Genomic DNA, 27,547 nt, shown 5'->3' with positions numbered 1-27,547 from the left:
CAATGAAAGATCGTGAGCTTTATGAAGAAGATATTAATGACTTAAGAGACTTAACAAAAGCGAGAAACCAAGTTGTGCTGTTCGATAGGACTACTGGTTTTTGGGCGGGCTGGCTCGCCATTGAACGATTTCGAGCGTAGAACCAAAATGCTGCAACAGAATAGATCTCTGAGACAAATCAACCAATTTGGACCATGCTTTTGAGGCCTATATTAGGTCTCTCTAGACCGCCTTTGCGCTCGAACCGGGACAAAAGCTCAATTTCTTTCGAGGTTGACGAAGGTGTGTCCTTGAATAACCGACTCAGAGGCAGGTCCTTTTTGACGTCAGAATATTCCAGAGAAGTCGCGAGTCTGGTTGCAGCTTACTGAGTTTTTGATAAGGGTTGAGTAGCTGAACCCGTCTTATGAAAACAATCCACGTCAGCATGGCTCTATCCTCCATGCTTAGTTGTATTGTCGTCAAAGCACTATGTAGCCTTCCTAAAGGGATTGGAATCCCGTGGCCTCCGCAGAATAGAAAGAACAAAACAAATTTGATTTCTAAAATATATTAGTACGTAGACAAATATTATCAGAGCAACTTACCATGGCTTTTTAGATTCCTTGGCTCTTGGTAGTTCACCGTTTTTGGCCACCAGCTCGGCTTATTAGTATATCTTTGCATTTTGCGCTTTCCCATCACATCTGCCCATTTAACTAGCATATAGCGGCAATTTATGGCTCTCAGAAGTCCAAAAACACCTTGATAGAGAGTCTCTAAAGTGTTTGCGTTGAAGCACATGGTTCGTGAGCGTACTTCCGACAGTACGGCAGATGTAGCGTGCTTTGCCACAATGTTGAGAACAGTGTGTTTGACTAGTGATTCCACACATAGGTCTGAGGCTGTAGGCTCCATAGTGTCAAAGTGTGAGAGCATGGGCTGTACTGGCATGATGTGCTCATCATCCTGGACCCATAGGTTACCAGAGTGTTGAGAAAATCGCAAGTAGTTGGCGTTCTTTGTAGATATTGGGATAGCGGCTGTTTTTGTCTTTAACAATGCATGAAAGCCAATGGTGAAAGGGTTTTTTGCTTCCAATGGCAACCCATAGTGAGAACCTGGCATTTCGCGCCAAGAGCAGAGTTGCATTTCTTCTTCATTCTGATTACACTTGAACTGTGTGTTTTGATAGAGCTCATGCGCCAATTGTGCTCCAGATACAGTCAGTTAAAAGTAAGAAAGGAGATGAGGGGTTTGGCCATACATGTTTCGATTTTTCTCCGCTTCGCCCAGTGAGAAGCCGGGGTTGATAGTTTACCGTTGGAGAAGCAACACATGCTCCACGTAAGATTAGGGTAGCATGATGCCGAATCTTGACTGACGACGTTCCGGTAATAAGGCATCTTGAAAAAGGTGGAAGCAAGTACCGTGTGCAAATGAAACGTTGTCAAATATCATGAGACGACGAAGAGTTGACCCGGACTATGAAGGTTAGGATAAAAGTCCGTAAAGCGATGTTGCTCGTCTGTACAGTCTTCGAAAGAACGAGCTGATCGCGACGATGAAAAAAGAGATTGGAGAATAAATCGTCCTTTAAAGGGGCTATCGGCTTTTTTAGAGCACAGCCGGAGCTATTTTTCTAGCCCGGTATGACGCTAGTAAGAGAGATGATCAGACGGTTTTAGAGACGAAACTGCAAGAAAGCGGGGCGAAAGGTCAAGGTGTCGTCCTTTCCTGAAAGGCTTAGTCTCAGAAAGCCAGGCTTTGCCAGAGGAGCTCTCATTCGCATGAACCATTGTGCTAAGGGCAGTCCAGACAAAAGCAGTACACGCGAGGTCACAACCTCGCATCACAATCTTTCAGGTTTTCTTCTTTGTGATACCGCAGCACATGTCATAAAACTAGCCAGTGAGAAGCAAAACCTGAGGCGACAGACTCCAGAATTTTCCTTAGTCCAAGCGAATGAGGCCCGCAACCAACCCTTAAGGATGTGTGCTGATTCCGTCCGCTATCGAAAGCCTGGAAGATGACCAAGTATAACTGCTTATATACACAATAGTCGCAAGCGATTCTGTTTCTCATTCCATTACCAGCTAATCGGGAAGAAATGATACGTTTGATTTCAGGTCGTCTTCGATAGCTTCCTTCTGTGATCAGTAATATTAATAAACAAGTATCATGGAAACATGTAGAGCGCCAGATAGACGTATGTCAAGTCATTTTTTACACAGAATCCTTATCACAAACGGCGAATGCGACGCCCGTTCCGATGTCTATTTTAGCTACAGGGGTTATGCAGGTAACTTTTTCCACTGTGTCATCCACCGCGGGGAATAGTATCAACGCCGTAGATCTTTTTTTGGCAGCCTATTGGCTTGGAAGGTTATGGTCGGGCTTGGAATATGAGCCATTGGTGCTCAAGAGGGATAGAAAGGCCACAGTCAATCCGGCTGGTGACCGTACTCGGGGAAAGTTGGAGGATGACATATAACCGAAATTGTATTTTAAAAGCCACTGTATGCCTGTCTATGCCGCTCGCTGATAATAAAAGCAGATTCGTATCAAGGTTTCCCTTTTATGTGCTCATCACGTCATCGAAAAGTGCGCCAAGTGGCAATCAAGCGCGAAGAAGACTGGAAATCAAATGGGAGATGGAAGCGGTCCGAAAAGGAGGAGAGATCAATTCGGCTCAATGGCTTTTGAATATCCTGTTCGTATTCCGGTGATTAGTATGGACTTAGCGTACGCATTTGAGCTTACCAAAATTGACCCCATATATCCTTGCTCAGTTCCTCAGACTGCTTGTAGTTTCGCGTTTTAAGGAAAAAAAAACATCAGCTCCTGAGACGAGGCGGCCTCACACGCTTCCATTGCAAGTAATTCTCCCCTCTAGCACCAAGACCCATATGCCATGTCGTGAGAACCTCGGCGATGAGCGATTATATGGACGTAGTTGATGATTGAACTGGCGTGAACCCGTTCAGGGGTATTTAGGGATAATTTTTAAACCAGAAAAGTGTTTCTGAGAACAGTAATCTGCCAATTATAAAGAGATAGAGTCAAAGTATGCGACATGTCAATCAGACAAGTCCTTACCCGCAAAGAATCTCGCGTAAGAGCCATCTTTCACTGCGGTCGCAGGGCTTCTGATCTGACACCGGAGCAACCCTTAGAGAACCCCACCAGCAGACTGGTTATGATAAACACACCTTTATCCAAATAATATCACATCCAAACCATTTGTTGTCACCGAAATCATACGACGTTTTGGTTGGAAAGCTCGAGGAGTCGTGCATGATGAAAATGCGACGAGGAGGCAGATGGGAGAGGCCACGACAATCTTGCTACTCGCATTGGTACCAGTACCATGTGAGACAAGCCTGTATTTCTAATTAATTTAAGGAGTTCGTTCGGTGGAAGGTCTTGGTGAATCGGTCTTTTCAGGCTCAAGTCTGAACAGCGCTTTGGAGAGTATGGTGAGCTTGAATCTGGCAAAAAGGATTCAAGGAAAAGGAAGTCATTCAAGGAAGTCGTGAGCTGCTCTTGTAGAGAAACCTGGCGTTTTAGTGATGGGTTATTTCTCAGCGCACGGTCGAACAACGTTTACCTTGGATGGTGCTTTGCGGACGTGCCACCCTCTACCGCGAGGTAGAGTAGAAGCTTTTTGGTGTTCATACCGAGAATAAAACGATACGCGGCTTTATAGAAAACTGATGGTGATATGAGACGGGGAAGCCGGGTGGAGTAATCGGATGTGCGAGGGTTTAGGAGGAGAGCAGTGCAGACGACAAATATGCCTTACCTAAAACAGCCAGTCAGCGGTACGCTTCTCCCTTCCCAAAGCTTTCTGGCTCGCATTCCCAAGCTCCAATAACAACCTATACTGAAATCACTTAGGCAATCTGAGCTCACGAAGGCGATAAGGGGGCTTCTTGTTCTGAGGAGCCTCGTGGATAGCAGATAGCACTGTTGGTCTTCTCAGGGACGACCGTCCACAAACCGCATCCCAGGCAAGTGGAAGGCTGCTAGGATCCCATGAAGCTAACTTGTCTACCCAGCCAGGGGTGGGAACAAATCATGAAACGCAGGCAGTGAAAGAGTTAAGAAGACCAAGAGTAGCCTTTCTGAATCGAAGATGTTTCCAGGTTCTCAAGTGACATCTGCTTCCTCTTCTTCTCCGACCCTCACACCTCCATCACCCTCTTCTATCTTTCAATTTCGTCACTCACCTAGTTGCCATAGGCTCACTCCATGTCTCTAGCGCTAGCCGACTCCCTTCTCAGGAGATGAAGAGATGAATCGTCTTCGATTGTCGAGTAACCTCAAACAAGTTTGAGAAACCCCATCCAACAAGCGCTAGGTTGTATCGCACGCTGTCCAAGAGAAAGAAAACCAAGTCAGTCTGGTAAGTCCCACGATGCTTACATACTGTGAAACGCTCGAACTAACGATTTGGAAAGACTCGCAGGCTTCCTCCGTGAACGAGTCGGTTTAACTGGTCTTACCATCCATCGAAAAGAGAAAATACGATCGAAAGGATAAAATAATGCAAGAAGGTTGCAACTGCTACGACATCGGCAAAGGGAGACGCATGGTCTATATGAGGCGTTTGAAAGTGCACTTTGCGTCCCATCAACTTTGGAGGCCACTACAACGGATCTAGCAAACAGAAAAACCATACGTCTGGATCTATGGTTGCTAGAGCTGATGATACCTATTCTCTATTTTGAAGACGGGTGCAAGCACCGAGAAGAGCATACGGGCGGACACCTCGGGATGGCTTGCAAAATCGCGTCGAGAAGGAACAAGAGCAGTTATATCTCCAAAACGCAGGGAGTGCCCCTATGCCTCTTGAAGATGTGGTAATTTGCAATAAATGTGTTGCAAAATGCCCAGGGAAATTGGACTTGGACAGGACTTAAGATGGGAGATGGCATCAGAAGAGATGGAAAGAACAAAAGGCTATTTGTGACATCTAAGGAAAAGAAATCATTTGAGATGCTGACCGCGGCTAAGTATTTCTATCCATCTTCTAATATCGAAATAGACCCAGAAATTCTGGAATAGGTGGTACTTCTCCGCATAAGTCTGGACAAATTTCAACAACTCGAGCGCTCAACAACTCGAGCGCTTGACTCCGGAGAATCAAGTCTCGCGTGGGACCTGACGCCATGACACATTCTGCGAGGATCTGGTTAAGGGTTTCGAAAGGAACAAGCACCAGGAGCGCAGGATTCAACCCAACAGGGATCAGCGTGGCATCAACACCTTCGACTTCTGCCACCCAGCCATTGATTATTTCGAGTTCCAGGTTGAGCTCACAGAATTCTTTCGATATCTGACGCAAAACCCTCAGTGACCGTAAAACTTGACTTTTCAACGCCTGCTGGAGAGCCTCGATAGGAACCTCAGCTGTACAGTAATACACGTGTCTCTCATACGAATGGTGGGGTGGCTCTCCAAAGTGGGAAGGGGATAAGATCGCTTGGAGCGACTGCATTTGCTGAGTGGCGATTGAATGACCTTGGAGCTCACGAACATCCTCTTGATGGTCTGGAGGATATTGAAACGACAAAGAGCACGGGCCCTGCAAAGTTGAACTGTGCCTCGGCGTCGAGGGTGTATTTGTTGCACTGCGAGACTCAATAGTTAGCCACTGCGATGAAATGAGTTCGGAAGTTCAACTATGCAAACCTCATTTCAACATCTCTGGCTAGTGGGTTCGACGGGTCAGTCACACCAGATAAAGTTCGACGTGTTTTGTTGGTTGGATTCTGGACACTTTTCTGGCCTGACTCTCTTGAGTGCTTCGAACGCTTCTCACGCCCCAAATTCTTTTCTCCCTTAGACTTCCGTGGACATGTTGCGGGTGTTACGGGCGGTAATTCATGCGATAATCGAGGTCTTATTTTGCGATATCTCAAAGTTGGCTCGGGAGACTGACTGATAAATGAAGATGCAGGTGCTGCCATCCAGTTTGGCCCTTGGCGGCTCTGGTGAAGCCAATGCAATGGATCAGCTCCAGGAGTCGATTCTGGCCATGATGCGCATGTTGCGTCGTAGGGGTAGTTTGTGGGGATGCTCATGAACGGGGGCTCTGTACTGAGATTGAATGGAGCTTCCCCGTGGTCCATTCTGGCACAGGAATCAGCAGCCTTTGAACAGGTTATGGTGCTCAGAGAGACAAAGCACCTGTTATTGCCTTAAAGCTGCAGAATCGATGAGTGAAAATGAAACTGTAATCTGCACTCTGGTCAGAATGCGCGAACGGAAAGGAAGGGGCGATCGATATTCTCGGGCTTGCAATTGATTCTCACTCCTGGCTGGAAGCACAAAACTAGCTGCACCCACTGTAAGCGAACTCACCTAGTGTCGGATCTCCGGGTTTAGTGTCTCAACCGAAATTTGCTCTTGCCTAAAATAGGTGTTCCGAAGTAACCCGGACCGACTTCATTCTTGGTCGAGCCTTCGCTGCGCCCACGTCCTCGATCAAAACCCAGCCATTTCAGTTGTAGAACAGTTTTTTAGGGGGCCCAAGCGGTGATTTTACCATCATTACGAGTGCAAAGCAGCATACAGAATAAAAATAGACGTAAAAGGCTGTTCCTATCCTCCCTTTTCCTCTGCATCACTTGACCTGAGCCCTCTTATGGGTCACCATTGGTCCTCGCCCTTAGTGGCTTTGACTGCGGGCCCACGCGGCAATCTTACAAAACATTCCAATGCGCTTATATTACGGCGTATTCATGGGTGAGTGCTAGGGGTAAATTAGCTCAGTCTCGGGCAGATCATGGCATTATGGTATTCTTTTACCAAGAACTATTGTTGTTAATAACATCGAATTACATTCCAAGGTAAGTCACCAAGGGTACGAAATACTGAGGAACGAATATCACAGCTTCAATTCCAAGTCTCTCTTATGAACTAACATAGCTTTTTAAGAAAGCCTGGGATGATACATGGTTCAATCAAAATGTTTTGCCATCCGCAATTTTCAATGCACGCAGCAGGGAAGACCCGAGCGACCAGATGATGTCTTCAACTCTTCTCCTAAACACAACCTTTCTCTCCGACACAACTTTTCTCTTAAGTATTTCCTGGCTTCCCAAGCCTGCCCATTCCATCAATTCCGACTTTTCAAATAGATAACAGCACATTCTTTCAGGTAAAGAGCGGCTTTTCTCAAAATCTTGGAAAAATCCAAAGACTTCGGGCGGAGATTGATATTCAGGACTTGGGTCGACAATGCCTTTGGGTAAGCCATACTGCGAGTCGAAGTGCCATTCAATATGGGCCAGTAGGGCAAGTACCGTATAGGATTGTTGCCGTGCAAGGACAGTGACCTGTCTGGCGATGAGATCGCTTTGGATAATATGATAAGCATCGTATCTGTAAGTGACGAGGTTTCAACACTTATTGGGACTCGTACCGCAGGACATCCTGAGCATATCTATTCGAAATTTCGGGCTTCGTTGCGAAAAACTCTCCACAGACCCTCAACAAGTCTTCGGCCGCCGGACGAAGTACCTCCTCTGAAAGCAAAACGGGGCGCGACTGCCTCGAGATTAGAACCTGCCTTGTCTGATCATAACAAACTCAACGCACGCCGCTTATCTTTGGTCGAAAAGAACTCATCTGAGTTTTATATGCGGACATGACCTCTATCGCAAAGGAGAGTTAATGCATGGACGGGGGCGAAAAGGGTGGAAGCTGCGTTGTATACACGGCGACGCCGCGCCAAGAAAATTGTTTGTAATGGCTCCTACACATGCGTAACGCACTGTTCTCCTACCTCGCATTTGAGGGGCTTGACTCTGTCCAATCCGCCCTTCGATCTCGCCGAGTACCGATGCGAGGATCATCGCGGCTCCGCAATGCCCTCAGGGCATGCACAGCGGATCCACTTCCATCTCATTACAAGCGCTTTCAGAAAATCTCAAATACAGAGTAATGGAAATGTATTGTCATTTTAGTGTCTGTGCGTCGGGAATATCACGTTACTATCTATTAAAGCTGGGCCTATATAGCGAAGCAGATCCTAGTCCATGGCCCGGTGTATCCCTTCAATACCGAGCCCTTCCCATCAACTCTTCACATTGGTGCGTGGACGACAGCAATGGTAGGTAGGAAGTTCTTTCTTCTCTTTCTTACGCTAAAATAGAATGTACAGACTCCCGATGCCTACCTCCAATTCTCCGCTCACATAGCGTTGATGGCTTTGCAAATATGGTGGCTGGGTACAGAAGAGACAGATACAAACACAAAAAAAATGCAGCTCGATCCCGACACCGCTTCCCTGCTGGATGCCTGTCAACATTTCAGAAAACGCAGAAGCGAAAAAGCCTTACTGGCCGTGTTGAGCAAAACCAAGGAATTGGACAAGCATGTGCAAAAAATGGTTGAAGATCTCGCCGACGATTCACTCTTAGTCCTTTCACTTCTCACATGGCACTTCGACGCAAGAATTGAAGCTCCCCCTTTTCGCCAGCTCCTCTGCTTCTTCGCCGAACCATCGAAAGACATTGACAGAGTATGCGAAGATATCCATGGAAGTTATATCATAATAGCTGCTCCGGTATCGGTAAAAGCTTTCAAGAGGAAGCTAATCTATGGGTTGGGGCTCATTGAGTATTATGTGGCCAAAGGAAAATGGTCTTATGTGTAACTATTTCCATCCTCTGATCCCCGGTCATCAAGCAAACACAATCGACAAGCTATCTGTGTATCCAATAGTGTATCAGAGTCCTATCATCTATCCCTGATCATTTCTTATCTTTCTGCAGCCTTGATATCACCCCCAGAAGATGGATCTCCTTTTCACTTCTCGCAGACGCCCAAGTGTTATTCTCTCGAGGGATATCCATACCGGAGTGCCGTCTATCAGTCCAGACTGAGATATTAGAATACCTCTTGATGTAGCTTCGGCTTTATAACCTGATCAGTCTCTTCACTGGCTTTTTGATAGTGGAAGCACTTACTCATTGAAGGATAGTCAGATATCAAGAACGGCACTGAGAAGGGCTCTTTGATACTCGCTTTCCTCCACTGAGTTTGAATAAGAGACCGTTTACCAATGTAGTGCCCAAGGGGTGTCGAAGACTCACAAATTTTATAGCAGAGAACCGTTTTGATCTCAAAGAATTTAGCAAAAGAGTTACGACCGGGGCCACTCTCCAAGGAGAGGTTTACATCCCACCCAACCGCTTGTCGATAACAGCGGAGGAATTGCGGGAAGTGTTTTCGAAGGTTCAAGCCAAGCCCTTGATGAATTTCGTCTCTCATATTGTTGCAATGTATAGTACGAGATTCCGGTCCTCTCAAAAGTTGGAGGCATCTCGGGCAGATATGGGTGTATCCTGTTTTCTCGGCAGCCAAGAGCAAGATTGCAAATTCTCTTTCCATCTTTCCCGTAGTAATATGACAGGAAGAAGGGGGAAGTAGAGGGGTAGACGAAATGGTGAATTCAGGAATAGAAAAATTGTGTTGAGCGGCGAAGTGATTCATTTAAATAACAGACTTAGCTGGTCATCCAGAAGTAGCGGTGGACAGACGAGTCAACTTAATCGACTGCCCGTATCTTAGAAGAATCGTCGTCAATCGTCGTCATTTGGGACTCGTTTTCTATTGGAGTGTTGATTCCCCTGGTCTATTTCACATGCTTTAGCTTGCATAATCTTTCCCACAATATGACTTCTGCAGTTTATCCCCCGCAAGCCTCCAATACGGAGTTGGGGCCCCCTGGCTTTCATGGACGATATCTTGTAATAGAAACCATATTTCTAGTCCGTTTGGGCCAGGGCCTTTTGTTGAATTTGACGTGAGAACATCGGTTTTGTGACACTAAAAATGTCATACCGGAAGTACGTGGTGCAACATGAAAACAAATCCTTGGAAACGGGTGCTTTCCTGACATAGACACTGAGAGAAACTAATTTACAGCCAACATCCCTGCATACTTACGCAATAATATTTTCCACTCTTCCTCTGGTATCACGTACTGTGCTTGCCTGCTTGAGTGTCGATGTCGCTGGTCTATCGCCGCACCCTCCCCAATAATGTCTAGTGGATCAATAGACACAGTCTTCTTTCTTTCGTCTTCCAATTCCGCGGTGAAGAGAAGAACGCTCTTCCGAACGGGGAAGTAAGTATGCACTTCTCCATGATAACTTTTCAGAACTCTGATGTCTGATGGTCTCGTGAGCTTCGCTCTTTGATTGGCGTCTGTCAATCTGTTCCCGGTTAGTGGGCCGCATGATAAAGATGAGAAAGCAAGTGCTTACAACTGCAAATTGGAAGCCATGGTATTCTGTCCTTTCCTACCAATTCTTCTTCCTTGAGAGGTGGCGTGGGGTTGAAAACCACTGGCTCGTCGCGCTGGCGTGGAGCCTTGTAGATAGGCCCTAGTGGCTTCCGCTGCTCGATATGTGGATATGGTTCACGTAGAAAGGCCTTTGTCGGTAAAGAAGGCAACTCGGCAGGAAAGGAGCGAGATTCTAGACGTTGTGCTATCAAGAGCCTTGGTTCGTTACGAGACCAGCGATCGGAATGAAACTCAGGGTCGAGGTTGTGGAAGCTCTCGATAGAGCTGTTTTGGTGTGAGACTGAGAGGTTTTCTCGATTACGAGAGAGCCACTTCGAGAGTCTCTCGAACAAATTCATTGAATCAGACGCCGCGTATTGATAGCAATATAAGTTGGACTTTATACCCAATCGACCCTAAGTACTTTTTCACATTTTCCTTCTTCTCTCTTAATTGGATCTTGAACCCGGGGGTTTTAGGTGCATGGCCGTGTCTGGCCTATGCAGGTGGTCAACAGGGATCTCGTCAAAGCGCAGTTCTTCCGTGACCTTACTGTAAGCATTAAGATCCTGATAAATCTATTACGACCCTTGTGGTTGGATCTTGAGAGGTCACGACGATTGGTTTTAGTTACGATTGGCTTCCCAAGTGCACATCGAAGCAGATTATAGTTTGGCTCTCTAAGCTACGGGAGTTTCACCCTTCCCTCGTTGAACCAGTAAATTTTTCAATATGTACGAGACGACAGCTGCTGGCTAGTGCCAGGTGCAATGTAGCACGAACCTTTCTGATGGCGGCTGTATTTGGGAAAAGACTTGTAATTTGGAGCGCTTGGACCGCGACCACAATATTTCCTAACGAAATTTTTATTTTGCAAGACACAGAAGTACCATCAGGATCCTAAAGTCCTTGTAACCCAACCCGCTTTACCACTCCCATCCCATCCCATCCCATCCCATCCCATCCCATCCCATCCCATCCCATCCCATCCCATCCCATCCCATCCCATCCCATCCCATCCCATCCCATCCCATCCCATCCCATCCCATCCCATCCCATCCCATCCCATCCCATCCCATCCCATCCCATCCCATCCCATCCCATCCCATCCCATCCCATCCCATCTTACAGTAATATTGGTGACGGTAAATTGGGCGCAGGTTTCGGCGTCTCTTTCACAGGTTGGTGTATTATGGCGGTATCTGAGGAACCTGTGAGACGGCGGCCGTTTCTGGCGCGTTTTCCTGAATCTTTTCCTGGGGCGTCCCCAGGTACCAGTAGATGCACGTGACGTTGGAGCTAGCGCATGGCCCCTTCAAACTGGTTGGCTCTCGGTGGCCCATCGTTGTTTAAACAGCCCCTCCATTAGCTGGCTGTTGCAGGGTCGTAACACTGGTACCTGTAGAAGCTAACATGGAACTTTCATGGCCTTCTATTATGTGTAAAGATATCTCTGCTCGACCCGCTCAAACCATGGGAATATGACTCGTAATACGCTCTAACTCATGGGTATTTTGGTATTCCTTACGCGACGCGGTCTAGCTTTAGTCCCTCCATATCTATTGTACTCGAGAATCAGTCGCACCCTGATGCTCTTAAGCTGCTTTGATTGTCTGAATGGGAGGAGGGAAGAGCATACGACCAAGATCCATCGACCACACTGGCAGAATTTCCTACATCAAAAAGTGGCTGTATAGCTGTCTCATGCATTAGACCTGCATTTGGCAAACCAGCCCCCAACCCCTATTTGTCAGCACACCGCTCTTCCTCTCGTCATTCTTGTACGTTGTTAATTTGGTTCCCTTCCCCTAACAGCTCTTCTGTTGAATCTGCTCTATTTTCAACATTTCGAACGCCAAACGCCGGCTACCAGCGATATGAATTACGAGGTTGAACAAGAAATTGTGGCATTCTTCGAGAAGACTACAACGACTCGCTCAGCCTGTGACAACTATGCGAGTGAGCATCTTGGTGGCAATGTCACTCCAGTCGACGTACAAGGCGTGTGTAGCTACACTGTCTATGCTGGTCCTGACGCCGAATTCGTCGTGCAGTATCGTCTGAAGTCGCTAGCGCTGAACATAGACATTATGAACCTCGCTAAAGCCATTTACGGTAACTTGATGCCCCAGATCTCCTTTAAGGGACAGATTGGGGAAGATCACGAGATTAAAGAACCGCTTTACATATACGTGATGAACCGAATGCCAGGCATCTCTCACCTGGATTTCATCCTAGCCCATAACGGTGAGGTACCTGAAAACTCGCCCGAGTTCTCTCGCTGGCGCCAAAATCTTGTGGCCGACAACGCAAAGTATGTGATTCAATTCTAGGTGATATATATAAAATTACTGATTACATGTCTTACTATGTAGGTTCTTTGCTCTATCTTGGAGGGGTCCTCAGGATGTTGATCAAACATACCGCGAGAACCTAAGCCATCAGTACGAGCGAGACCTAAATTTATTACTTGAAGCTCTTCCAATTCGATTCCGTCCATTGATCAAGAAATCTCTGGACTCGTTGCCGGCAATCTTCTCACTTCCTATGGTGCTACTACACAATGATTTTGGTTCCTTCAACATGCTGGTGGATGAAAACTCTTGCAATCTGCTCGGCGTGGTTGATTGGGCCGAAGCTGAGATTGCCCCATTCGGTATAAATCTCTACGCCCATGATCGTTTGATAAGTAAGATTCATTTGAAACATGGCTGGTCCAGGTACGATGATTATCGCCTTTTGGATGAGATATTCTGGACTACGTTCAGTCAAGAAACCGGAGTGGACAATGAAACGATCAATACCATCAAAGCCGCCAGGATTGCTGGAACACTGTTGTGGCTTGGCTTCACAAGTCGTCTTCCGAATGAGCCAAAGCCTGTACCGATTTCTGATGATGATGAAAGTGGAGCATATGGCATGCGTGATTTAGACGGGCTGTTGATTAACCCAGCTACGAGGTTCATGGACTTGGTATGATTAGATGAACTAGAGAGAAGAGAGCATGTGAACATGACTAGGCAACTGGATACAAAACATAGCACTAAAGGACACCGACCATAGCAAGAGCGGCTTTCAAGTCTTCGACATTCTCCAACTTAGGAATAGGCTTTCCTGCATTGAAGACCCTGTGATTGCCCGTGTTGATTTTCGCATGTGTTTCGTTTGATGCACAAACACGTGGATTGCCATCGGAATTCTCGAATTTCCAGCCTGTGGTGCGGGTCGGCACGGTGTTCTTCAAAAAAATCGAGTTCACCATGACAGTTCCTTCATCTAGAATAAGCTCCTCCATAGAGTCATCTCCGCAGCCAAGGACTTGTAGGCCAATGATACTGGTGAGATTGTTGTTGAGAATATACGTGAGGAATTCATCAAGGAATCCAGGTCCCACGCTAGACAGATCCGGAAGAGGTCCATCTTGTAACTCGTACGCGCACAAGCCGTCCTGAGTGAGGGCGAAAATATGCCCATGGACACGAGAAGGGTCGATGCCGCTGACATGGGTGATTCTCGTCCATCTAAGAGAGTTGTTCTCAAAATTGGTCCCAAGCATGACGGTGTTCTTGGGAATTTTGAAGTGGCCGTGGATCAAATGAATACCAAGAAACTTGTCAGCCTTGTGACGGACGAACATTTCGGCTAGATTCCCAATGTGCTCATCAGCAACGGCAGGCTGATCCGCATCATCGAGGAGCTCGTTGTATCTATAAAACGTTAGCTACGTGTGTGATATATCGAATGGGTTTCGTACAGAGCACAGCTCTTGCTAAAGTCCTGGATCTCCAGAGCTTTATCAAGTCTGGGAAGAGTGGGAGGCATAGAAACTATAGCGGCCATTATGACTCAAACTTTGTGTGCTGTCGTGCAGCCGAGATGCTTCTAATCGAGGTATAGTAAATGATGAAATATTTACTGTAGCTGGATGATTCGGAAAGGAAGGAGAAGGATTGAGAACATCGTCCCTATTTATGTCCTGGCTCGGCAAAGATTGCTTCATCCCTGTCATAACTAATTGCTTGAGCGAGTGCGAGGGGAAATAATTCGCATGCGGGGAACATTGTCATTTGAAGCGGCTCACAGGGCCTAAGCGTTCTTGGCGCAAGCGATTATGCATGTTTCCAGGATGAGAACACATGAACAGGCAAACGGAAACCATTGAAAAGATCAGCGGCCACAGACCAACGGCCATTGGTCATGAGCCCTTGCGGCTGAAACGCGTGGATTCTGCCTTGACCTAGCCAGCCACTCATACATAGTGGTTATTGATGCTGACTGCAGTGGATTACCAGCCGAGAAACAAGTCGTGTCTGTCAAAGGGGAATCTCTGTTTTGGAATATAGCCTGTACCATTGGTTCTAGGACTGGGGATGATCTTTTCTTGCAGGTGAATTTCCCTCGCTACAGAGTTGATCACGGATCACCGCGTCGGGTCAAGCTACGACTGGGGAAGCGGCCACACCAACCAGGGGGCGCAAAAACTGCATGGTGGAATGATCCCGAGCTTGAAATTATATCCCACCCGAGGGCGATGCCACATGGTCACCAATCGCGGTTATAGAAGTGAAGGATCGTGATGCTTAGCTTAAATGCTTGTGGCCCAGGTAAAATGAATTACTGCTCGAGTAGCTTCGATTCACGGATCCGACAGGAAGCAGTAGTATTCGAATTCAGATTTACCTCTCTTCTCTAAGACTTTCATTCCCGAACCCCCTAGCTTGAAGCACACTAGTCCACATATAGTAATTCCGTCGATCTCCTGGTTCTTAAAATAGCAACTGTATTTTACGTATCCCATCAGTCCGCCCCATCCCATCCCATCCCGCCCCATCCCATCCCATCCCATCCCATCCCATCCCATCCCATCCCATCCCATCCCATCCCACCCCATCCCATCCCATCCCATCCCATCCCATTCCATTCCATCCCACCCCATCCCATCCCATCCCATCCCATCCCATTCCATTCCATTCGACCCCTCCCATCCCATCCCATCCCATCCCATCCCATCCCATCCCATTCCATTCCATTCGACCCCTCCCATCCCATCCCATCCCATCCCATCCCATCCCATCCCATCCCATCCCATCCCATTCCATTCCATTCGACCCCTCCTTCCCCATCCCAGTCCATCCCATCCCATCCCATCCCATCCCATTCCACCTCAGTCAACCCAATCCATAGGCCTGCTGTTTTGGAGCATGGATCCTACTGAACGAGACACATTCATTCACAAGATATTCGCTAAAATTACTCAGCTGCAATCTATTGGTCTGATTAAGGACGATAAGGATATCATCGAGCGGAATCGCCTCAGCCTCATTTGGCTCGAAGCTACTAGTGATTCCACTCCATCTTCAACGAAATGGCGACACTCCCGCTCCCGTGAAAAGTATAGGGAAATCGAAGACGTTAGCAGTCATCTCTTCCTTGCCCTTGTTTTGACCATACCGCCCAGTGTTTGCTACACTCCTAACTTCCAACCAGTCATCAATTACTTGGTTGGTCTTGGTGATTACAAGGGATTCCAATTTTTCCTAGGCTTGAAAGAAAAGGAATTTTTCGAATCGGTAGCAGTGGAACAAGGATATGCCGGAAGCCCACTGTACCTTGATTTTATGCGTACAATTTTCCCTGGGCCAGAGAGCAGACGCAAGTAGAACACTCAATGAATCATCGGCCTCGCTAACCGGTTCCGGCAGAGATTCAATATGCATACGGTCTGGTCCCTCGCAACGAACTCGAATCATTTTTGGATACAATGCAGCAAGGGATATATGACAGCAAACAATGGGATCAAGAGCAAACACAGGGAGGTAGCAAGACTGGCTGCTTGACCATTTTGATACCCACAAGTCAAGATCAAGATGGTTCTTGCACCATCAGAGTGGATCGAAAGACATTGATGCAGGCGATTAATAAGTTCAAATTGACCAAGCTCAAGCTCGAGTGAACTTGACCATGCAACCCAATACCTCAAAGCTGGCCCCAGAAGGGATACGAAAAGTCCGTTCGCCTTGAATAGTATATCCTTCTTCTCCGCCAACAACCCTTACAAATCCAACTGAACCATCGCTGCTCGACTTGAAAGTAATCAATTTATCCTCGGGCTGTCCTCCAAAAAGGCCGTCGGCTGATTTCCATTCATCGTAGATAGTCTTCATCAAGGCTGATATTAGTATGCAAAGCAAGATGACGGATGAGGTCAACTCACAGGCCCGTCCGGATCCATTTTATCGGCTACTTCTTTTTCGCTCATGGTGGAGCCCCTATTCAACCTTGGGATTGGCTTCTGTGAGGTTTTCCTGGCCCTGGCCTGTGCGAAGATGTGTATGGCGTAACAAAGATCTGTAACTCTGCAGGAAGCGTTAGTTGTTGATTTCCTGCGAATAGGCCTCCCCTCGTTGTAGAGAATGTGTTTCTGACGAACAATTTTTGTTTCCAGGCGCAAAGTCAAAAACGCTCATCTGTTTGATTTCGAGTGCAACTGTCCGTCGATTCAAAACGGAGGATCCCAAGGTCTTATCGGGTGATCGAGACGTTAGGTCGATGGATTGCAAAGCGGGGTGCAAGAAATGGCAACGACAGATCTGAACGACGATTTACTGACTGTGTCAGAAGAGCTGGGTTGACGGTATCAGTAAACAAGTACTTCTTGAAGTCTGCAAAAGAGCCTTACTTGAATCCAGAGGTAACAAAACGATGAGATTTTGGCGTAGATGGTTTATGCCCGACGGAAAGAGTGGGATGTCTAACGTCATGTGATGTGCCAGGAAAATTCAATTGTCCGTGACAAGAGCTATTGAGTCACGTGCTATATCCCGGGATTGTCCTCAGTTGACCACTCGCGTTGAGTGGCTTTTCACCATGTGCGTGATCATCAAATTAGTTTTATCGAGCTTGAATGAAGCTATTCAGAAAGGCAGGCCTGCGCTATAGTATATATTCAGTTTAATGATCGCTCATTTGCCTACATTCGCCGCCGTAGCTTTCCGATGGAAACCCAAGTGTTGCTCGGTGTTGTGGTTCAAAGGAAGATTGCTTATTCGTATTTCAGAGGGATTGAGAGAAAGAGGGATTGAGAGAGGCTATATACAACAAATGAATCAAGTTGATTTACAATCAACTTGGTTCTTCGTATAGGCACTTCGGGAATAATTTCCGATGGTGCGACTTTGTTCCTGATTTGCGCCAGCCTCGGACTTGGCTTTCTCCATGAAGCTCCTCGCCCCTTCTGAGCCGAGCACAGCCACTTTGACCGCTATGGCTGTATTTGAGAGGCGCCTTTGAACCGTTCAGTTTGTCCAATTCTGAGAAACGAACCGTATGCGCCATGCTAAGCCTGGATATACGACTGAGACGAACCACCCTGATATGGAGGACCGCGTCGCTTTTTGTGTTTAATGCCTCCGAATGCCGTCGTCATCTGAGCCACAACACAGATCTGCTTCGATCTCTATTATCTGCACTTTTGCCTCGGGCGAGGTGAAAGGTCAATCGGCACGAAATTACTCCGCAGTCACAGCTTCTTGTATGACTGCATGACCAATATCATGATTCTCGAAGCCGATACAAAAGCCAAAACATTTATTGATCTGCCATCGCTGCGAGATGAATACCGCCACCTTCAACGCGATGAGTATGATAAAGATGGTTCCTGGCACAAAATCCAGAGAAATGATCTATGCACTCTCTGAGGACCAAATGCAAAGCCTCCAGGGATAACTCCCCCCCCCCCCCCCCCCCCCCACCTCCCCCAACCCCAAAGAGTGCTGTGGACGCTATTTGTCCCGTTTGGACGAGCCAGGCCCAGGCTACAGTTCTTGTCTTGCCTTGCCCCCGAATTCAATGAGCGGCCGCATGCCAACAAAGATAGCAAAATAAATCGACGCATCAGGCTTAACACTAAGCTAAAAGCCTCTCTTTGACCAAGTATCAGCAAGACCTGTCGTCTTGTATCCCGTTAGCCGGTCACCAGAACAAAAGATACGTTTGCAGCACATGCCAAAGATATTTTCACGTCATTATAAGCTGAGCGTCCACTATCATTCCCACACAGGCAGTAAACCTTCCCAATGCTCCAATGCTGGGTGCAAAATGCGTTCCCCTGTGCAGAGCAATGCAAGACGCCACATGCGATTGGTCTGATTTTTCGAAATTATGGATGTAAAGTGAAGCGGGGATATTCCCCAGATTGGAATTATTGACCGCAAGCGATCACGACAAAAAAAAAGGGAAGCCTTGTATTATGCATTTGTTCAGCATGTTAGTACCCTGCAACCCACCTATGAAACCAAGATATTACAATCACCATTTCCCGCGCTTTGTCTGGTTCAAAACCGGAAAGTAAGGATGCTGTTATAGCTCACAGTGTGTTCTTCAAACGTTGCATTGCATTAACAGCAAGAAAAGGCTCCTCTGGCAAACGAGCTGCCTTCAAGGCTTGCGAGTTGCAAAATTAGGATCCTGATTAGAATAGTAGAGAGAGAGGCCCACTTAATCATGCATTAGCGGTATTGAAAATAACCGACACCAAAATTCTGTGTCCGCGCATTCCCTGTGCTGATTCAAGTGCGGTTGCTCGTGAGGTCGTACTTCGGCCTGAGTGGGGCTAGCAGGCGCATAGTGCCAGACTCTATACCACCGTTCATTGCTTGAGCTGTATTCTTCTGTTAAAATACGTAGCAAGCCCTTTTTGAGCCGTCGATCATTGTCCCAAAGTGGGTAGAGCCATAATAAACCGGGCTCAGCTGAGAGAGAATTTTTACGTGTCATGGGCTCGAAAGTTTCGCAATCGTCTTGTCAGCCGCTTGTAACCAAAAACCTGTTGTCCAGCTTTCCGAAAGTTTGACATAAATAAATATTGCTCCTTCCACTGTAGACCCGGAGAAACTGAGACATCGATACTGCCTTCCATCGCCTCGCCCCTGGACTTTGTTCCATTTCACGCTGGGAACCTCACTAAATCTCTCTTTTTTGGTCGTGTGAATGTTTGTGGGAGAACCAGCTGTCATGGATCCACAGACAGCCGTTAAGCTGCTGGATCACCTGAATATTTGCAGCCCAATCCTGTTATTTTCTTTCTTAGTCGCTGCCTCTTTTGCCAGTAATTATTGCTCCGAGAGAAAACTCAAGAAGCGTGACCAGCGCTGCGTGGGTTCTGATGCCCGCACATCTCAGCAGAAAATCTCGCAGATTGTGAAGCGTCTTTTCAGCTGGCTCTCCATTGTAATGGTCGTGGTATACCTTACAGAGGCGGTTTTTTATGTGTCGACTACCGCTATATCGCCTAACGTTATCACGACTACCACCGCAAAGCCCAGAAGGTGGTGGTATGAACAGTCGTTGATGGTGCGTCTCCAGAGGAAGGCTTCCTTTAAAAGCTTGGGGTACCATTTGGCTAATGCTTGATATAGATCCACATAATCGGCTCTTTTCTCTTCTATACGACTGCACTGGTGGCTTTGCTCAAGAATGACACATCGCCAACTATAGCTCTATTCATTTCCTGGTCAGCTGCCATCCCGATTGAAATCGCTATATCCAAAGCATCCTCGTCAATCCTTAGCTCAGTTAACCAAGATTCGACTATCGAAACACCGGAGAGCTGCCAGTTCTGGAGAAGCATCGTATCTAGGAAAAGCATCGAGTTGACTTTCAATGGTGTTCGCATAGCTACTTTCTTAGCTCTGGTTGCCCTCTATGCTAGCAAGTGTACTTCAAAACCCCGTGACTCAACGGTCGCTCAACTGGTGAATGGTGTCCCTGTGGGTACTGGACCTCTGCATTTGCCTCATGCGGAGAGTGGAAATAGCGCCAAAATAACCGACGGGGATCTTGGAGTCGGCTTCTCAGCGCTTCAAGGTGCATCAGGACGTCTCGGCGGGGCATCTTCAGACAGCTGGTGGAGGTACCTTACGGGCTACAAAATCTTTTTTCCCTACATGTGGCCATCAAAATCCCGCCGTCTGCAGGTTATTCTTTTGGTTTGTCTATGTCTTACCATTTTTCAGCTAGCCGTCAATGCTCTAGTGCCCTTTCAAACGGGAGTCATTGCGAGAAAGTTTTTCACCTCGTCCGACATCAGCTGGTTCGAAATCTTCATTTACGTCGGCTGCATGTGGCTACAGGGGGGAGACGGCTTGCTCTGCTCCCTGCGCTCCATTGCCTGGGACTCTGTAAGCCAGAATTTATCCATGGAACTTTCCGTCGCTGCCTTCAAACATGTGCACAGTCTTAGCTTGGACTTTCACCTGGGCAAGCGAAATGGTGAAATTTTATCCTCCTTGAGCAATGGCAAATCGATTACCATATTTCTGGCTCTAGTGACTTTTCAAGTCGTTCCTGCGATTTTTGATTTCGGTATTGCCGTTGCATGTCTCTGGATATACCATGACGCATACTCTGCTCTAGCTTTGAGTATTTTGGTATTCGGCTATCTTTATATGACTGCACATCTGGTACAGAGGGGATCAGGTATTCGACGACGGTTGGTGAGTGCTTCTTCAGAAGAGAACGCCGTCAAGTACGAAAGCAGCCCTATCACATATCAAATTGAGCTAACATGTTACCTTCAGAAATGATTCGCTGATGTCATACGAGACAGTCAAGTACTTCACTGCAGAGGACTATGAGATCGACCGCTACCGCAGTAGCGTGGAAGAAGTCCAAAATGCCGAGTACCAATTCAGTCTCTTCCTGGAGTTATTGAAGATCTCCCAGAATACGCTATTCATGATCTGTATTCTGATAATGTGCTTAATTGCTGCATATAAGAAGTCCATCGGCCACCATTATGCGGGGGAGTTTACATACATGACGGCATATATGTCCCAGCTACGTAGCTCATTGAAGTTTTTGGCGGGTAGCTCTCAGCCCATTCAGTCAACTCTGATCAATTCAGAGAGAATGTTGGAGCTTTTCCAAAAGCAGCCCGCAGTGGTGGATAGCCCTCACGCTACTCCGCTGACTTCGTATGAAGGCAAAATCAGCTTCGAGAATGTGACATTCTCTTACGACGAGAGGAAACCCGCATTGAATGGACTTACCTTCAATTGTCAAGCTGGAACCACGACCGCCTTGGTTGGCGAGTCTGGAGGGGGGAAATCAACCGTGTTCCGGCTTTTGTTCCGATTCTATAATCCCGACCAAGGCTGCCTTCGCGTTGATGGCCACGACGTACGGAGTGTTACTATCGATTCTCTTCGAAGAAATATTGGTGTGGTACCCCAGGACACTGTGCTTTTCAACGAGACTTTAATGTATAACCTGAAATACGCCAACCAGGATGCCACCGAGGAGCAAATCCATGACGCGTGTCGTGCCGCCAGTATCCACGATAAAATCATGGATTTCCCCGATGGCTACAATACTAAGGTTGGTGAGCGTGGGCTACGCCTCAGCGGTGGTGAGAAGCAGCGTGTGGCAATTGCTCGCACCATTCTTAAAAACCCCAAGGTCATTCTATTGGATGAAGCTACGGCCTCACTTGACACAGACACCGAGGAACATATCCAAAGGTCCCTCGCAACTCTCTCTCATGGTCGCACTTTGCTCGTTATTGCTCATCAACTTAGCACGATTACAGAAGCAGATTGCATCCTGGTCTTGCACGAAGGTCAAGTGGTCGAAAGCGGCACTCACAAGGAACTTCTCGATATGAAGGGCCGATATGCGGGCATGTGGAAGAAACAAACCAGGCAGGAAGCCTAAAACCGGGAACAATAAATTGTGAGGCTCGTCCACAACGTCGGCAATTCCAATGGGGGTGGTCATCAAGCTGGATCAACCAATATTAGAGACCGGCTCAAGAGATGAAACATTCTTGTGCTTTAGATCAGAAGTTCTGTCATTACTAGCCTCATTTACAATAACAATAGCGAGGGGTGCTGCCCTCGGTAGCTTCAGAATCGTCACTAAAGTCTTTCCTATACGCCATATGAAATCTGGAGTGAAATCACAATCAAAGAGGCAAGTGACTCAGTTTATTGTCCACGTAAAGCTCATTCACATCAAATAGAGATCATTTTGCCTTCCAGCAAACGTCCCACTATTAAATTCCCCAATACGAACATCCTGACTGAAGGAATAGAATTTCTGCTACTGCCATAGTAGTCTAGAAGATGGCATGGACGCATCGCTCCCAATTAACCATTTTCGTCGCTGTGCTGAGCTCCCATAGCCATTTAGTTTTAAACCTTAGGAGAACGCACTGGCTGCCCGCCTGGGGTCAGGGGGCCGCGATACAACGGATCGTAGAAGGAGCTTGTCTTATCGAGGGTCGCAACGTAGCGGTTTCGACCGCCTGTCTTGCTGTGCGTTTTTGTGTAATGGACGTTGAGATTATCGAGACGTGTAAAGGATCGGTGACATCCAGGAACCCAACAAACATGAGTCCTTTTCTCGGAATGGATTTCCATGTGGCGAGTGAAGTGCTCTCGACGCTTGAAAAGCTTTTCACATCCGGGCACCTTGCAATTGTATGACCCTTTACTGATGGCACGAGAAGAACCCCCCTGATTTGAGTAAGAGGCCACCTGCTTATCGCCAGGCTGCTTGCGTGGGATATTACAGCGCAGATGTTGCGGTGAATTCTCACCATACAAAGGACCCCTGCTGCATTCAAGAGGCTTCTCTGAAGGTAGCCTGGTAGTGGTTCTCGTGTCACAAAGGCTTTCTAAGACCTGGACAGGTGTCGATGAAGCCTGGATCATGAGATGGGGGGCCTTTAACTCGGACTTAGAATAGGAAAGGCCGGGCATATCTGTCAGCTCCGGGAGTATGATGTCTGTGGGAGCGACGGTCTGCGGTGTCTTAGTTTTATCGGGTGGTACCCACTGGAGCAGACTGGGGTCTGACGTCGTACTGGACATCCATTCAGCCTGACAAAAGCTTGGAGGACCGAAGGAAGGATTTGAGGTGTATTCAAACATATTGATCGCTTGACTAGAGCTGCAGTGTTGCATGCATGCTTGGCCAGCGATTGATGTCTCATTTAGACAACCTTGGAAGAATTTGTAGCAAGGTATTCGCTCTGGCAGGTCTATGTTGTCGGAGGGAAGAGACATGTGCAGAGTGAGTAGCAGGATTGCTATGGAAGTTCCAGAATCAAGCGATGGTGAAGACTTTAAAATGAGAGGATTTGTGGTGAACGGCAGATCGAAGATGATCCGTGACCATTTATGAGCGTTGATTATGAGGCTATAGTTACACTAATACAGCAAGCCAGGATGAGGGATACTGCTGCTAGTTTGTTTCAGCCCCGTTTATTTCACCGCGAGAATCATGCATGACAGGGGTTCCCAGGAACACTGAATTTGGCGTGTTGCCGTGGGAATTTTGCTCGAGCATGCTCCACACGTCCAGAACTATCACCATGTAACACTGTGCCTTAAGTGAAACCTCAAAACATGGATTATAAAGGCTCTCCTTAGCGAGGTATATTGAGACCGAGGTAAATTGTCTATCTGCTGTGGCCCTGTCCCCCCAAAAACAACTAATCTTATGGACAGACCTACTGCATAATTACGCTCGAACTGTAGGCTGCGAGATGCATAGTAGCCTTTACGAAAGGTTTAAGTCTGCCTATTGGTTATGAAAAAACATATTCAATTTGGAGAAACCAATGACAGAAACGAGTCCACTCAACGTAACCTGCCACGCTTGACAGAACACGCGAGTCGACGGACATTTTCGACCAGAAGTCTGTCACCAAATTCGAGCAAGGCTTTAAGCCAGTATACCGCTGTTTTTTGCACCAACTCAAGGGGCATTTGATTATGATACCAGGGTTTAGCGGTACCTTCCTTTCTGACCTGCTCTCAAAATTCTCGTTGGTCGGGGTAAGATAAAACCTCGGATAAATTTTGCTACGGGGGCAGCGACACAACAGAATCCTAGGTAATGAGTGTTTGGTCTCCGTTTGACCGTTTGACTATGACAATTGCCCAAAGGCGCTATGCCAAACCCTTCGCTGATAAAAATCTGATTGGAAGTTGAAGAAACGTTTTCCGCTTCAGTGCCCCCAAAAAAGGATGATAGCTTCGGTCTTTGGAATCAGCAAAAGGAAAAGATATGTTCAGCCTTGTATTTTCCGAGGGAAATAACAAGAGTCCGCCATGGTCCACAGGGGAAGATTGACCTTGTGGAAGAGATGCTCAATAGGCATTCAAAGCGAGAGATATAGAACAGAAATTTATAGATGCATTTCAGAAATACATCACGCAGGCGAAGTTGTCGTACAGCATGAATCCTGGTTTCATAATCTTGAGGGCTCGCAAAGGAATCCAGCGTCTTGTCTCCTGTGATAAAATAACCTAAGCTTCCCTTGATTCTGAGAATTTGGCAGTAAGTTGCCCTATATTTAGCTTGGTGGATACTGACTTATTCCACAACACCCTGAAATGGCGTTGAGTCATAAACAGCTCATACTAAAGTAATCGAGCGTTTTATGACCTCTATCTTCAGATTTTAGGTATGTAAAGCCTGGGCTGAGGATGGAACGGAGGCGGCTTGCGGATGACGTCGAGCAAAAAGCAATGGCAATAATAGACGGAGTGATTTGCGCAAAGGAAGTCAGGACTTATTTCGTTTATAAATGCGTCTCTGGGTAAGTGAATATAGCTTGACGAGACAAACGTTCCCTTCTCTTCCTTAGCGTTTTGAGTGGCAAGCGAGGCATTCCGTCCCGAGTTGGGAACAACATTAGTACCAATGGGGAAGTAGAAGCTCGGTTGTGAGGTCATTGTTGCTGTAGGTTCATGACTGAAGTATCATTTGCCAAGAAGGTAACTTAAACCTTCCGATTGCTGCCTAACTGGGCTAGTGTGTGCAGGAGACCCACCTGGCTGGTGATACGAGGCTGACCCTCTGCCATGCAGCAAATCGGAATTTGGCCTGCGCTAGTTCGTAAATTCTACCAGTGTGGTACTTTTTATCAAAATAAAACGCTACTGCCTTGAAATACTCCTAGCCCACCATGGGAGGTAGTGGTTCCATGACGAGCTTGCTAAAAATTCGCACTACAAGCATCAGCCACGTATGCAGCGCTCAGTCTGGCCATGCTTCGCAAAATGGACCCTTAGGAAGGGCATATCTCCGACTGGGACATAGGGAAGCGGCCTTGTCATTCATCATGCAAGTCACGTTTGGGTGGAAAACTTAGCTTTTGAGATTTAAATTGGGGAAACTGCAGCTCGTGATATGTTAGGCACAATTTTCACCTCGTCATTTGTTTCCCTAGGTCCGGGATTCGCAAGGTCCGCTCCTAGCTATGTATTTTTGCTCGCAAAGTCTACTCGAGCATCTTAGTTTGAGCAATACAGACTGGTATGTAGCGTTGCGTACTGTCGATCGGAATTGCCTTCTGGAAATACTCTCCTTTTATATCAGTGAGTGACCGGGGTCATGATCTCCGTACATAATTCACTCCCAAACCGCCGTATATTACCGCTAATGCAGTCGGGGAATCGGCTGTCACACCTTCATTTTCATGTCATTGGTTTGGATCCACTGGAGTGGGCAATGAATAAAAGCGCATGATAGCTTGAAAAATCGGACGTAATGGAAAGCCATAAGACCAGTGAGCGTGATAGCTCACAGAGCTTCTAGGCACGGGAACAATGAAATTATAGTTCCAATACGGGGGCCTGAGTTACGTCACTCTAATATATGGATGAGTCACACAGATACTTCGGATACAAAAGCAGCAATGAGGAGATTTCTCGAAGGCATTGGGAGAATTCAAACACTCGGTCATCCTCCAATTCAAACAGCTTCTCTCCTACCAACTCCTAATTTTGAGACTATGAGCTCTGTACTACCCAACAAACCATCTGCCGAGCCCACTCTGGTCGAGCCCACTCTGGTCGAGCCCACTCTGATGAGGCTTGAAGACGTCGACATACCTCTACCTGCTCTTCAAAAAGAGAACCCCGACATCAACCGATTCAGCGCTGGTTTTATCATTCTCCGCCAGCACCCAGTTGTTTCATCCAAACAACAAGCTCTTCTCATTCAACGTGGATGTGACGGATCATGGGGTGAGACTTGGGAGGGGCCTGGAGGTGGATATGCGCCTGATGAAGACGCCACCATCAAGCACACTGCTTTGCGTGAGACGCAAGAGGAAGTTGGCGTGGTTATTCCACCAAAAGCCATTTTTCCGCTTGTATACAGAACGACGTTCGAGCACAAGGGCTTGCAGATGGCATATTACACATTCGTTGCACAGCTTGATGAGGAAGTACCCGTTATTCTGTCGCATGAGCACCTCGCTTGGGGATTTTTCGACGAAGAGTGCGTCGGAAATTTCGGACCCTTCAACGATGAGAAGAGCCGACGAGAGAAAATTTTTATGCTTGAAGACAAGAAGAGAACACTTTGTCACATCTTTAAAAACAGAGAAAGTCTGAAGAACGGTATTAAAGCTGGAATCATGCCTGTGAATGCCAAATGATAGTGATGGTGAAGATGTTCAAGATCATGTTATGTGGATGTGTCTGTTAAGCATTTCGTTCGGCATTTGGCTCGGGTACACTACACAAGCCAAGAATATTGCCACAAATGAACTTCTCCTTGTGATACTGGAGGTTATTGTCCAAGACTGTATAATAAACCAGGGGGCAGCGGATTGGCCATTAGCACCCCTTTCTGGATTGAAATCTTTAACCCCCATGGCCAAGAAATACGATGAGAGCAGCTTGTCAACATGGAAACTGTATAGTAGGACGTCTTTGACAGGCGCGAAAACAGGTTCGTCAACAGCCTCAGTGAACACTTATTTCGACCCGAATTGTGGGTAGCTTCTCAGATCATCAGCTGCCAAAATTCGAAAGATTTTTTTTTATACTTTTAAAAGCGTTTGCCCGATGGCCCAAGTTACTAAAGTTTCAACACAGTCTGCAATACCGTTGAATAGCTGTTTCTCATCTTCAACGTTTAGGCACCTCCTGAATGCGTAGCATGTTTCCTTGGCCTGTTTCGGAAAACAAGCGGGATGTTACGCGTTGCTAACTGGTCACGGTGAGTAACGTGTGCGAAGTTATACGTAACGATAGACGGCTTGTTCTTATGGGGAGGACAAAGGGGGAGAACAAAGGCCATTTATGACTGAAGTTTTATACACGAGCGGCTTTGCCTTGTTGATGTTTGCTTACCTCCTGTTCTGATCAACCGCACTGTTTTCCTGTCTCAAGATGCTATGTATATGTGGGGACGGCTGCGCAATACAGAGGACTTTTACACGTATGTTTCCTTTCTTTGTAC

General features: G+C 47.0%; 6 protein-coding genes across 6 annotated transcripts; 4 read left to right on the top strand and 2 right to left on the bottom strand.

Annotated features, from left to right (window-relative positions):
• Nucleotides 1-10,731: 10,731 nt before the first annotated feature.
• N7498_001912 (uncharacterized protein) lies at nt 10,732-11,406 on the bottom strand (the record flags this gene model as incomplete). The annotated part of the gene is made up of 2 exons (XM_058448974.1): nt 10,732-10,834; nt 11,213-11,406. 2 exons carry the CDS (start codon nt 11,404-11,406, stop codon nt 10,732-10,734), a joined length of 297 nt encoding a protein of 98 aa, XP_058311318.1.
• A 753-nt stretch (nt 11,407-12,159) lies between these two features.
• N7498_001911 (uncharacterized protein) lies at nt 12,160-13,261 on the top strand (the record flags this gene model as incomplete). The annotated part of the gene is made up of 2 exons (XM_058448973.1): nt 12,160-12,596; nt 12,658-13,261. The coding sequence occupies 2 exons, from the start codon at nt 12,160-12,162 to the stop codon at nt 13,259-13,261; spliced, it is 1,041 nt and encodes a 346-aa protein (XP_058311317.1).
• A 64-nt stretch (nt 13,262-13,325) lies between these two features.
• Nucleotides 13,326-14,122, bottom strand: N7498_001910 (uncharacterized protein; the record flags this gene model as incomplete). Its single annotated transcript, XM_058448972.1, has 2 exons — nt 13,326-13,989; nt 14,037-14,122. 2 exons carry the CDS (start codon nt 14,120-14,122, stop codon nt 13,326-13,328), a joined length of 750 nt encoding a protein of 249 aa, XP_058311316.1.
• A 1,361-nt stretch (nt 14,123-15,483) lies between these two features.
• Nucleotides 15,484-15,942, top strand: N7498_001909 (uncharacterized protein; the record flags this gene model as incomplete). Its single annotated transcript, XM_058448971.1, has 1 exon — nt 15,484-15,942. The coding sequence occupies one exon, from the start codon at nt 15,484-15,486 to the stop codon at nt 15,940-15,942; it is 459 nt and encodes a 152-aa protein (XP_058311315.1).
• A 3,328-nt stretch (nt 15,943-19,270) lies between these two features.
• On the top strand, nt 19,271-21,994 carry N7498_001908 (uncharacterized protein; the record flags this gene model as incomplete). Its single annotated transcript, XM_058448970.1, has 3 exons — nt 19,271-19,633; nt 19,699-20,807; nt 20,860-21,994. 3 exons carry the CDS (start codon nt 19,271-19,273, stop codon nt 21,992-21,994), a joined length of 2,607 nt encoding a protein of 868 aa, XP_058311314.1.
• Nucleotides 21,995-26,087: 4,093 nt separating this feature from the next.
• N7498_001907 (NUDIX hydrolase) lies at nt 26,088-26,738 on the top strand (the record flags this gene model as incomplete). The annotated part of the gene is made up of 1 exon (XM_058448969.1): nt 26,088-26,738. One exon carries the CDS (start codon nt 26,088-26,090, stop codon nt 26,736-26,738), a length of 651 nt encoding a protein of 216 aa, XP_058311313.1.
• Between the last annotated feature and the right edge of the window lie 809 nt (nt 26,739-27,547).

Source organism: Penicillium cinerascens (assembly GCF_028974065.1).
Source record: "Penicillium cinerascens strain IBT 15544 chromosome Unknown contig_1_segment0_segment0, whole genome shotgun sequence".
NCBI classification, from domain to species: domain Eukaryota; kingdom Fungi; phylum Ascomycota; class Eurotiomycetes; order Eurotiales; family Aspergillaceae; genus Penicillium; species Penicillium cinerascens.
Note: the sequence above shows the minus strand (reverse complement) of the source record. Positions and strands in the feature narration are given on the sequence as shown.